At 53.4% G+C, this 12873-nt stretch overlaps 1 protein-coding gene across 1 annotated transcript in view; it reads right to left on the reverse strand.

The window, feature by feature from the left end:
• Positions 1-12873, reverse strand: part of MYLK (myosin light chain kinase) — a 187886-nt gene that overhangs the window by 73654 nt on the left and 101359 nt on the right. Inside the window, exons 12-16 of the mRNA XM_080658291.1 lie at positions 12593-12730; positions 9230-9427; positions 8287-8536; positions 2530-2601; positions 927-2092 (exon numbers count right to left, since the gene is read on the reverse strand). Of these exons, the coding sequence (XP_080514417.1) occupies positions 927-2092; positions 2530-2601; positions 8287-8536; positions 9230-9427; positions 12593-12730 (1824 nt within the window). The remainder of the gene's footprint in view (positions 1-926; positions 2093-2529; positions 2602-8286; positions 8537-9229; positions 9428-12592; positions 12731-12873) is intronic.

Below are 12873 nucleotides of genomic sequence, written 5' to 3' on the forward strand. Positions count from 1 at the left end.
ATCTGGATTTGACAGGACCTGTCATCTTGGGCCTCTGCTGTGGCAGCTCTCCGCCCTTCAAGGTAAAATGCCACTCGGGAAGCTTTGTACCCTGCCCCGCCAGAGCCACCAGCATCAGCCTCACGCTCAGGCCGGACCCTATTCTAGCACTGGCCACCAGAGTGGGGTGTGGGAAGTCTGCTGGTCTTGGAGCTCCCTCCCAGGTTTGGGATTTACAAAAACATTTCAAACCAAATTGAGGGTCCAGGGAAAATACCCCCTCACTCCCATCACTTCTTTAGAACTCCAGACCCTGAAAGGACCCAGATGGCAAGACTTAGAGCCCCCCTTCTTCTCCCCACCACTCAAGAATGTGAAATAGCAGCAAACAAAAGTCTCATCCAAATTAGGAAGCGAGCAGCTCTGTCTGCCGGTAAGTGTGTGCCATAGGGGATGTTTGGAGTTTTGGGCTCCCGCACAGGTCCCTTCAAACCCACAATATTATCAAGACTTCAGTTGTTGACCCTAAATCAGTCCTGAGCCATCCCATCACTGCACACCCTTCCCCAAACCCAAAATGCTGCTGCAAAAGCAACTGTTAGCTCAGGGCCCCTGGGAGGCACCAGCCCCTGTGCCTCTATTTTCAAGCCTGTGAACAGAACCTTCTCCAAGCAAGAGCTGTGGGGCATTAGTACAGGCCCCCATGCTCTGAGGGGGCTGCTGCTGGGGTGCTGGGAGAGGGCTCTGCTGGACAGATGCCGAGACGTGGGCATGCGCCATAGAACTAGACTCCCACCCACACCTCCCACGGACCCTGAGTGGGGCACCTGTCCTGCGACTGAGGGGGACACAGAAGCTCTGGGCTATGAGTGCTGATCAATAACACCACGGATCTATGAGCTGGCAGCGATCAAAAGCTCCTTCCTCCCCAGCCCTGCCCTCATTACCTTCTTGGGAGAGGATGATGAACTTGGTAGTCTTGAGTGTCTTTCCATTCAGCGTCCAGGTGACGGTGGCCGGGGGGTCAGAGGACACCTGGCACTGGAGCAGCAGCTTCTCGCCCTCTGCCACATGGACATCTCGCAGCTTCTCCGTGAAGGTCGGGGCAGTCCCTTGGCTCTCTGACCTTTGTTCCTTATCTGTGCCTCCTGAATGCCCCCTCTTGCAGTTCACATCATTCTTAACCTCCTTCTTGAGTTCTTCTTTCCCAGCTGTTTTTGGGATCTCAGCTGGCTTGGCATTGTCCAGGGGTTTGGGGGTTTCAACAGGCTTGGCATTGCCCATAGGTTTCAAGGTCTCAGCAGGCTTGGCATTTCCCAGTGGTTTCGGGGTTTCGGCTGGTTTGGCGTTGCCCAAGGGTTTGGGGGTCTCAGCCGGTTTGGCATTGCCCAATGGTTTGGGGGTCTCAGCTGGCTTGGCATTACCCACAGGTTTCAGAGTCTCAGCAGGCTTGGCATTGCCTATGGGTTTCGGGGTGTCAGCAGGCTTGGCATTGCCCATAGGTTTCAGGGGCCCTGAAGGCTGGGCATTGCCCACAGCCTTGGGACTTTCTGCCACCTTGGCATTCAAGGCCTCAGCACTGCTGTTCCCATTCTCTGCTGGTAATTTTTTCTTGCTGCCCAGCACTGAGCGAAAATCCGGGGTGGCAGGTTTTGCAGGTGGTACTTTCTCAGGCACTGGGGTCTTGGGAGTCCCCTTCTTGGCCAAGACAGAGCGGAAGTCAACCTGCTGGGGACTGTTCACCTTCCTCTCTTCCTCGGACACGGTCTTTGGCTTCACTTGCCGCTGCAGGTTGGCGCGGAAATCCATCTGCTCGGCTGGGATCTCCTTCAGGTCTTCCTCCGACACGGTCTTGGTGCTCACCTTCTTCCCCAGGAGGTCACGGAAGTCCAGCTGCTCCACCTCCTGCTGGCGGATGGCCTCCTCCGTGTGCTGCCGGGTCTCCACGCGCCTCTTCAGCACCCCCCGCACGCCTTCGCTGTCCTCCTCCTCTGTCCAACCCTGCCCTCTTGCTGGCCAGCTAGGCCTCAGGGTCCCATAGCAGTCACCATCACCACCATCAGCACCAACTCCTCGGCCGCAGAGGCCCTCACAGCTGGCAGGCTCCCTCCCCCTGTAACCAGTGAGGGAAAAAGGAAAGTAGCAGGAGGAAAAGGGGCCGGGTGAAAAAGAGACGTCAGGGGAGAGCAAATCCCTGAGGGAGGCAGGGTAAAGGGGAGGGGAAGGAATGGTGGGGGCTGGCCAGGCTGTGTTTATAGAAGGGAACATTGGTGAGAGGAGCTTGCTTGCTTGCTTAGTTGGTTTGTTACATCGATAATGACTTCAGTAGCCTTATAAGGGTGTGTGCAAAAAAAAAAAAAAAAGAGAAATTCACCCCCTCCCTACACTCCCTCCCTCATTCGCCTTCCAATCGCTCCCTCTTGGCTTGGGCAGGCTCAGCCCAAGGACACAAACAATCTGGGACTGTTGGGCTGGGCCTGCAGGGGCCAGGAGGAAGGTGCGTGGGTGGTGGCATGGGGCCTAGCCAGTCAGCTTCTGGGGGGCACTCACCGCATGGGGGCTCGGGTAGGGCTGCTCTGTAGCATCAGTGACACTTGGCAACTGCATTCGCCAACCCGGTTCCTAAAGAATTCAAGGGTTCAGTACAGATCAAGAGGCTCTCAGCTGAGGGCCTTCTCAGGCTGTGAAGAGGGGAGGGCTGGCAGGACTTGACCACAGGCTGGCTGCTGGCTCCAGGAAAGATGGGACCACAGGCTTAGCTGTGACCCCAACAGGCCAACCCCAGCCCTAGACTTAGGGCAGGGCCCTACCCGCGCGCACCCCCCCTCCTTGGCTCACCCTTTATTTTCCCAGCTCTTGTTTAAAAAGGAAAAAAACAACAAAAACAAACCAGAATCTTCTGGACAACAGCTAAGATAAGCATCCAGAAGTAGCAATACTTTTCTGTAAGTATATTACAAAAATCATTCAATCAATAGATCACTCAATCAATAAAAGGAGAGTAAAAACTAAACTAATGGGGGCTGTGATGGAGCTGCTTGGTCTAGAGCAGTGGTCGCCAACCTTTCGGACCTCACAGACCACCAGTGGTCCGCAGACCACCGGTTGGCGACTGCTGGTCTAGAGTGTGTGGCCTTGGTCAACCTGCCAGTGACCTTGAATTTGACTCTGTGCTCCCTTAATATAGAGCTGGGTACTTCCCTTTCCTCCACAGTGCCCCCTCCCCACTCCACTACTTCCCCTTCACCTGCTCATGAAATGAAAACACCCTCCAATCCATGCTCATTGGCGAATGCCCTCAGGTCAGAACTTTTTGTATTGAAACCTAGCAGGTGTCTCCCTAATGGGTGGCCCTTTTCTCTTCTCCCCTCAGATGGGGCTCTGGATTCTCCAGCCACTGATAAAATTGTTCAGCCTCTCTGAGCTGGTGGGTGACCGGCTGAGGCTCCTTCTGCTCAGCAGAGGGGCTACTCGAAGCTTGGGTGCCTGGAGGACGCAGAGCAGCAGCTCAGCCTGCCAGTCCCACAAGGCTGCCATCTGCTGGCGTTTCTGAGCTCTGACCAGCCAAGAGGCCCTGCTTGAAGGTGGAAGAGGTAGAGGCAGATCTGAAAGCCAAAGGCAACTCTTCATGGCAATAAACACCCGTTTTATACAGCACCCTCCAGCTTTCATGATTTTTGCATCTGTTCTCTTTCTTGTCCCCAAACATCCCAGTGAGGCATACAGAACCCCATTATATCCGTTTGAAAGGTAAGGAAAGGAGGCTCAGGAGTTTCTGTGAGGCAGTGGTGGGGTTCTGGTGTACCCCACACATTCCACTGCACACAACCATCTTACCAGCCCTTCAGGGGCTGAGCCTGCCTCAGCTGCTAGCGCAGATGTGCCAAGCTCTGCGACAGGTTCCTCACATAATCCATCTCACTTAATACTATGACAGCTCTTTGAGGTTGGGGTCAGCACCATTTTTATAGGTAGGAAAAATGAGGCTTATAATAGTGAAGTAATTTGCCTAAACCAATGGTCGGCAAACCGTGGCTCGCCGCTCTGTTGACTAATAGTTTGCCGACCACTGTCATATACTACCCTTTACCTCTTTGCACACAATATGCCACAATTGCCTAATCCTCACAGCTTCCAACTATATGGTAACATTTAGTCTAGTCCAGTGGTTGGCAAACTCATTGCAAGCCGCGGTTTGCCGACCACTGGCCTAAACCCACAGAGCTAACTAGCAGGCAAAGAGGCTGGGACATGGGTCTCCCTAAATCCAAGACCTGTGACCTTCCTACCCCACTCTACAGTGCTCATCAGTACAAATCTATTCCGGGATGTGTGTGTGTGCTTGTTTATGTGCATATGTATAGGTCAGCCACATGCCTGGGTTCGCATGTATGTGGGGTTGACCTGGTGGGCACCTGCACCTGTAGGTCTGTTTGGGAACATGTGCCCATGCACCAGTCATCCCACATGAACAGACATCTGAACACGAGTTCATGGAGCTCTGCTGATGGATATGGGTACCTTTTGCCCGGTTTCCCTCCCCATGGAGGGCCGACTCTGGGTCAGACAGGGGCAGCCCATGGTATGGCAGAGGACTCTCAGGGCTGCTGGGGGTTGCTGCTCACTCCCCGGTACTAGAACCCATTTGAAAGAAGGAGAGGTTGATCTTTGCTGCCCGCTCCCTCCTCTTATCTGTTGGGTCCCCTCTGGGCCACCTTCCTCAAGGCTCAGGCTCTCAGGGGGCACAGACTCAAGGTTCAGGAAGGCTCATGTCTGGATAGTTCGACAGCCCAGGGTGCTTCTTTGCTTGACAAAGAACAACTAGGTGCCTCCCTGGTGCCAGGCCCTGGGAAGGCTCAGAGGCGCTCACAGCAACCTGAACACTCAATACAGAAGGCTACAGAACTTGGGTCAACCAGAGGAATAACTGTGGGGGTTCATTTGGGGGGAGGCCCAGCCCCTGCCAGGCTGCTGGCCAGTATTAGGCCATTCTTTTCCCACTTTTCTTTCAGGCACAGGGTTGGCGCCCGGAGTTGGTGGGAAGCAGGAGGACAGGATGCCCAAGGGCCATGTTTCCTGGGAGCCCTTTCCAACATGCCCTTAACTGAGTTTGCTCTTGTCACAAGTAGAACGCAGGCCCGATGCAAAAACCAGGAGCAGACACTGACCAGATGGCCCTGCTCTCCCACAGCCAAGCTCCTCAGAAGCTTTAAATGGCTGGAGTAAGCTCTGTCTCCTGGTCAGGGGACACAGGTAAGGGCTTCTGTTGTTTCCAATCCCTGCCCTCAAGGAGGGAGCACAGGAAGCCTGCTGCTCAACCCATTCCCAGGCCTCCCTCTGAGCCCCCAGGGCAGTCTGGGGGGCCGGTAGGGCGGTACAACTTGGGATTCCCACGGCTGGCCCACCAAGTGAATCATCCTTAGAGGTGGCTGGGGGGGTCACTATTTCTGCAGCTATAAACTTAAATCTCTGCAGGGCCTTAAAGGCAAATCATGGTTCATTGAAAACCTGCAAAGATCAGAGAGGCCTGTTGCCTGGGACCCACACCAGATCATCTCACAGCTGGAACAGGCTTTGGGGCCATCTTTGGTATCATCATATACTCAGTTAGAAGTATGTGCAGGGGCCGAGGATGAGACCCCTGCCCCGCGCCCAGCCCAGGTGGAGGATATGGGCCTATCACCCTGCAAGGACTGAGCTCCTTTTGCCCCCACCTCCCAACCCCTGAATAAGAAGTCCTCTCCTTGCTACAATGCCTTGGGGCCTGTCCCACTCTAAGTCACCCACCTCTGGAATAGATTTTTATAGGCAAAATTAGTTTAAAGATTTGATTTCTTGGGAAGCAAAAAGCTTTTAAATAGTTCAGCGGGAATTTGGAATTAACTTTTTGGCATTTCCCCTTTTCGTTCAGGAGAGAAAAGCTAGGGGAGGGAAGGGGAGCTAGAAACCACCCACCATATGTACCCCCATCCCAGCCCTCCCACCCCCTCTTCCTCCCAGCCATCCAGTTCCTCCTTGAAAGGCATTCTGCCCTGGGTTGAGGTCTGATTTCTGTCAGGATGAGAAAAGCAAGAGGGGAGTGAGGCCCTGGCAGGCCTGGCACACATTCCCCAGGAGAACTTTCCACTGACTCGCTCCTTCTCAGCTGGGGACGAAGCCAAGGCCAAGGCACCAGCCTCCCCAAGGAATGAAAAGACTGGACTTTGGGGAGGGAAAGGGGGCAAGGGCTGCCGGGGTGGGGACTCCAGTGAGGTTTCCCAGGTTCCCTAAGTCCCAGTGCACTTGGAAGAAACCAGGAACAAAAGAGCATCTGATTCCAAGGCAGAGATTAGGGTTCTAATCTGGGCTCTGTACTGGCCTTTGGGTGGCCATGAGCAAGTCCATGACCCCGAGACCTCAGGTTCCCCCATTATTAAATGAGGAGGCGGCTAGCTAACTTCTGAAGTCCCTTCCAACTGGGACACTCTAAGTTTTATGACTGTCCCCAGCTGGGCCCAGACAGTCTGCCTGCCGACCTCCCAGTGCAGCTCTCCATGCTGGCCTGGCTGGCTTCCCACTGCCGTGCCTTGTCTTCCTACCCTTTCTTGCTCAGCCTATCCAACAGGCCCTCAGCAATCAGGCCCTTTACTTAGTTGCTAAGCCTCAGCCTGTTTTCCTCAAAAGCCCCCCCCCCCCAAAAAAAAGCTCATCTCTTTTAGGATGTCTGGTTTGATTGACATGAGTAACTGCCTCAAAGCACTACTCCTTCCATACAGACAAGCTCTGTTCTCACATATAAAGCTTCCATGATTTGTACTGACCTAGGAGAGAGGAAGAGTGTATCTTCTTCCTATTTTGGATGCAGATTTGCCTTCCTTAGAATAACTGGTTCAGGCACAAGGCAAAGGCTGTTGGTGGGTTCTGGGCATACTACTGATGGTAGCTAGCAGGGTGACTGGACTGGCCAGCCCACGGCCATCTTATCAGCTGTCTGCAGATGTGTCATTAGCTCGGCTGAGATTTGTTGAGACCTACCCAGCTCAGCAGAACTTCCTAGCAGATCCACAGACTCCCAAGACTTAAGAATGGCTACTTTCCAAAGCCCCTAAGTATTGAAATGGTTTGTTAGGCAGCAAAAGCCAATGGATACAGGTAGAAAGCACATGAGCAGAAAGGACCCCAGAGCACATCTCAGGTGCTGCAATTATTATAGCGACAGTGCTCCATCCTGGCAGTAGCCGTGGCATGCGGCTACTGAGCCTGTCTATAGCGCAGAGCCTTAAACATGATGAGCTCAGTACAGGGAAACGATTTATCCAGGAGATCAAGCCCTCTGACTAAGTGGCCAAGCCCCTGAGCCAGGCAGGTCCAAGCATCCTCGGGATGTGGCAGCACCTCCTATTTACAGAGTCAAGGTGCAGACACGCGCTCTCCTGCAGCGCTCACACCAACTCGAGGGGCTGGCTTTCTGTCTCCATCCTCACAGGGTTGGCATGGCATGTTAAGAGTTAGAGCATTAAAAAAAATAGAAGAACATTTCTGGATCACATTCATTTACCAGATAGTTTCCACATGCTGACTATGGGCCAGACATGTTCTAGGCACCGGGAACATAGCAATGTGCCCTCATGGAGCTTACTGTCCCATGTAACCTAGAAAGACCTTGAAAAAGAGAAAAAAGGAATGGGGAGAGTTAACTTCCCTGCAGTGGTTTGAAAATGCCTATGGCTTCTTTGATACTCCTCTCTCCAAAGGTGGAATTTATTCTCTTCCCCTTGAGTATGATCTGTACTGAGCGACTGACTTCTCACCAATATAAAATGTGGCAGAAGGAACGGTGTGAGACTCCTGAGGGTGGGCCATCAAAGACACTGCAGATTCCAGCTTGTTCTCTCTTGGATCACTCTCCCTCTCCCTTCCTCGCTCTCGAAAAACCAATTTAAAAAAATCTTTTTTAGAAGATGCTAAGTATTGGGGTAATTTGTTACACAACAAGAGATAACTGATATACTCCCTCTACCTCCTGCTTTTCCAATTTTAATCCATTCTTCCCTCCTTCATATTCTCCATTCACCAAACAATGGGGGAACAGAAGCCAGGATGTAGGAAGACAGAGGACTTTGGGGAAGGGAGCCCAGAAGGGACGGTTCTCCATGGACGTCTGCTGTACCGAAGTGGAAGAAATGAAAGCTTGTCAGCGGCACCAAGTCTGCACTTTCTTCACCTTGAAGCCCAGCCCCACATTGCTGTGTGCTTCCTCTGGCTTCCCAGACCCAGGCGGGAACTTGGAGGGGTGTAGGAACTTGGGGGCGGGACATGCAGACTCACCTGAGCAGGATTTCATACTGGCCGGCGTGCCAGGGCTGCACATTCTTCAGGACCAGGGTGAACACGTCCTCGTTCTGCAGCACCTCGAAGTGGCCAGCGTCTTTGGAGAGGGCCTTGCCGTCTCGGAGCCAGTGCACGGTGGGGAAGGGGTCACCGGCGATGGCACAGGAGATGAGGACGCTCTGGCCCAGGGAGGCTGTCACCGAGCGAGGCTTGCTGATGAACCAGGGCTGGGTGCCATCCTGGGGCTCTGGAGGTTGGCAAAGCGTTGAGTTAGAGAGGGAGGCCTTTCAGTAGAGAGCATCCACTCAACTGCAGGGGAGGGCAGTTAGGGTGAAGGTCGGAAGACAGCACGTTACCCAAATAACAGCTTGTCCAGAAATCACTTTTATTGGACATACAGATACAGCATATTCTGCTTATGGCCAAACTGTGTTGGTTACATTCTCAGAGGATAATATTAACATGAATTGTATATCCCAAGCAAGGGGAGGTGGCCCAGGATGTGCAGGGCACTGGGCTGGGCACCAATGATCCACTTTAGATGTGATGAGGAAGACCTGTACTTGCTTATGAACTTGTCTCTCCTCTCACAGGGAGGCTCTCTAAAGGCGAGGACCCCAATAAGCCCGTAACTCACGTCAAAAGCCATCACTGCCAACTTGTTACATGTATTATGAGATTTCCCTCCTAGCACTCTATTCGGCTGTCTCCAGAAACCCAGAGAAGGCAGGGACTTCGAGAGGCAAGGAAGAGCGGCTCTACTCAGCCAGACCTGAGATGTAGGGTGAGGAGCTGGTCCTGAGCTGGGATGGGACCGAGACAGCACAGGGTCCATGATGGGAACAAAGTAGGCTCACGTGGCTTCCTCACCTCCAGATGGCTTTTGAAAAGACCACGGCAGCACCCCTCCACCCCGGCCCCGGCACCTGGTCCGCCTCACCTTGCACGGTGAGCACAGCCTGGGTGCGAACCTCTCCGGTGCTGTTCCAGGCCTCGCAGGTGTAAGTGCCCGTGTCCTCCGGGAACACCTCCTGGATGCACAGGCTGTGCCGAGCGCCCCTCTGTTCAAAGTGGAAGTCCTCCGACTCCTGGATCTCATTCCCGTTGTGAAGCCAGATGACCTCAGGGGGTGGGTTCCCTGAACGGGGGTCGAGGCCTGGTCAGGAGATGCTTTCCTGGGCCACCTGACAACTCTGCACATAGTGCTAGGCCACTGTGCTAAGTACTTCACTAAACCACGCTTCAGTTTCCTGCCCAGAAAGTCTTCTAACGCATCTACCTCCCGGGTTTCTTGGAGGATGAAGTGAGTGCACACAGCCCCCTCCCAGCCCCCTGAGTAAGCAGCTGACACAGCGTGTGGCACAAGGAAGTGTTCAATGCATGCTCATAAGTATTTCACAACAGACTTGGGAAAGTAGGAAGAACCCAGAGGTGAAAAAAATATGATTTCAAAGATGAAAAAGGAAACCCAGGAAGAATGGTTTTTAAAATTAGAATTCAAACTGCCTGAGAGGCAACTGGGTCACTGGGTCTGAAGGGGCCAACTTTCCATCTGCGCTGACTCGCACTGTGCAGTTGGCGTGACTTTATGGTCACTCCCTCGCCATCCTCACCAGAAGGAAAGCTCCGCGGCATCGTGTTGTTACCGTACAAATGTTGTCTGAGGGGGAGGAAAGGCCCCAGCACATATGGGATTTCTCAACAGGCTCATGAAGGACAGCACTTTCAGACTTTACTAGTCTATCTTCCGGGTGGTTTCCAGCAATTTGTTGAGGCAGAAAACAATGGCCGTCTGTGCTGGTTTCCTCTGTGATAAGAGCTGAGCCGCTCTGCTCTCCTGAAGAGGAGCAAGGCCGAAGCAGGCTGGGAGGCAGGCTGGGTGGTGTCAGGAGAAAGGAGAGAGGGGACCACATCTGTCCCCAATGGGTTGGCTAGCACGTGTCTGGAGGCCGGGTGCACGGCGCCTCAGATTTCTGTCAGAGGAGTGCAGACAAGGGAGGGGACCCAGCCTTCCCCCGGGACTGTCCCAGGACTGCCTCCCGCAGCAAGAGCAGGAGGCCATCTTCATTGCTTCTGCAGCTCAAGAGGAACTAAAAAACCCAGGAGGGCTAAGTGAAATAAGTCAGACAGAGGAAGACAAACACCACATGATTTCACTTATACGGAGAATCTAAAGAACAAAATTAAGAAACAAAATAGAAGCAGTCTCATAGACACAGAGAACAGACTGGTGGTTGCCAGAGGGGAGGCGGGGTTGGGGGACTGGGTGAAAAAGGTGAAGGGATTAAGAAGTACAAATAGGCAGTTACAAAATAGTCACAGTGAGCACAGCCTGGGTGTAAAGAACAGCAGTGGGAATATCGTCGGTAATCCTATCTAATAAAAGAGTAATACGCAAATTGACCATACCTCTACTACACCCACAAGCCACACTCACTAGCCAATCAGGAGCAGTATGCAAATTAACCCAACCAAGATGGCTGCAACCACGGAATGAGCAGGAGGCTTGGGTTTCCCCGGCAATGGAGGAAGCCAAGCTTTCCGCACGACCTGGCCAGCCTAGGCCTCCACTCAAGGCTACAAAGTTTCAATTATAGAAGATAAATAAATCCCAACAAAAATGGTGGCAGCCACGGAGCTGGAGAGAGCAGGAGGCTTGAGTTGCCCCCGGTGATGGAGGAAGCCAAGCTTTCTGCACACCCTGGCTGGCCTAGGCCTCCACTCAAGGCTACAAAGTTTCAATTATAGAAGATAAATAAATCCCAACAAAAATGGCTGTGGCCATGGAGCAAGCAGGAGGCTTGGCTCCGCTCAAGGCTACAAAGTTTCAATTATAGAAGATAAATAAATCCCAGATACCAGGGCCTCCTCTTGGGTCACTGGGGGGCGTGGCCAGCCTGCAAACCACCACAGGCCCCTCGCCCAGGCCACCCCACGCCCCAAGGGAACCCCCACCCTGATCCAGGACACCCTTCAGGGCAAACCAGCTGGCCCCCACCCGTGCACCGGACCTCTATCCTATCTAATAAAAGAGTAATATGCAAATTGACCATCACTCCAACACACAAGATTGCTGCCCCCATGTGGTCAAAGATGGCTGCCCCCATGTGGACACAAGATGGCCGCCACAAGATGGCCAGCAGGGGAGGGCAGTTGGGAGGGACCAGGCCTGCAAGGGAGGGCAGTTGGGGGTGATTAAGCCTGCAGGGGAGGGCAGTTAGGGGTGACCAGGCCTGCAGAGGAGGGCAGTTAGGGGTGACCAGGCCTGCAGGGGAGGGCAGTTAGTTAGGGGCAAACAGGCTGGCAGGGGATCAGTTAGGCATCAATCAGGCTGGCAGGGGAGTGGTTAGGGGGTGATCAGGCTGGCAGGCAGAAGCGGTTAGGGGCAATCAGGAAGGCAGGCAGGTGAGCAGTTGGGAGCCAGCAGTCCTGGATTGTGAGAGGGATGTCCCGGGATTGGGCCTAAATGGGCAGTCGGACATCCTTCGAGGGGTCCCAGATTGGAGAGGGTGCAGGCTGGGCTGAGGGACACACACCTCCGTGCACGAATTTTGTGCACCGGGCCTCTAGTATTGTAATAACTGTGTATGGTGCCAGGCGGGCACTGGAAATACTGGGGGGAGCCCTTGGTGAGGGGTACGATTGTGTGACCAATGTGCTGTACACCTGAAACCCATGCAAAATAATACTGAATGGAAACTGTAATAAAAAGGAATAATACACACAAATAAAATCCTTTTATAAAAAATATACTTCCCATTTTTCTGGCAATTATGTGTGTTATGATGAAAAAATAAATAAAAACCCAGGAGGGTGATCTCCAGGGTGTCAAAGCGACTGGGCAGTGGAGGGGACCTGGCTCCCAGGCTCCTCCCGTTGCCTCCAGCAAGGGCTGTGACAGCTCACACGGGGCTAACCACCAGCCCCGCTTTTAGAAGAACCTCTGCCCCTCCTTCTCACCTAAAATTTGAATAGAACAACTGAGAGCATCTCCCAAGGGTTGGGAAGTCCTCACATCATCTGGTTTAGCACCAGTGTTCAAAACCTCCCAGCTACATTGGGTTTTCACATCACCCCCTCACCCTCTAGCCATGGCCATGTCTTCCCCCAGACTACGTAACTTCCAACCCAGAAAACCCTGCCCAGAGAAAGAGGAAAGAGGGACCCAGAGGCTCTGAATCATTGTCCCACTGACTGATGGTCCCATGCCTGTCTCCTGGTAGACCAATGATCTGAGGAGACCTCAGGGAACAATGCCCCCCCCCCCCCCCCCCGCCCAAAGGAAACAGATGCAGCGACAGACCTGACACCTGGACTGTCATGGTGACCTGGCTTCCATCCATGACCTTGAGGTCAGAGAGGCCTTGCAGGAAACGGGGCGCAGCGGGCTTGCTTGGGGCCGTGGGCAGAAGGTACTCACTCTTCCCGTTACTCTTCTTTTCTGTGTGGCAGATAACAGATGTGGGTGGGATCAACATTTGTTCATTCATTTGACAAACACAGCCAAGTGACCCCTTGGCACAGGACTGCCAGGCTCTGGCTCCCCTAGAAACTGACCACGGAGCGAGGGGTGTGGGGGGGCCC

This window comes from Plecotus auritus (assembly GCF_963455305.1).
Source record: "Plecotus auritus genome assembly, chromosome: 2".
Taxonomy (NCBI): Eukaryota; Metazoa; Chordata; class Mammalia; order Chiroptera; family Vespertilionidae; genus Plecotus; species Plecotus auritus.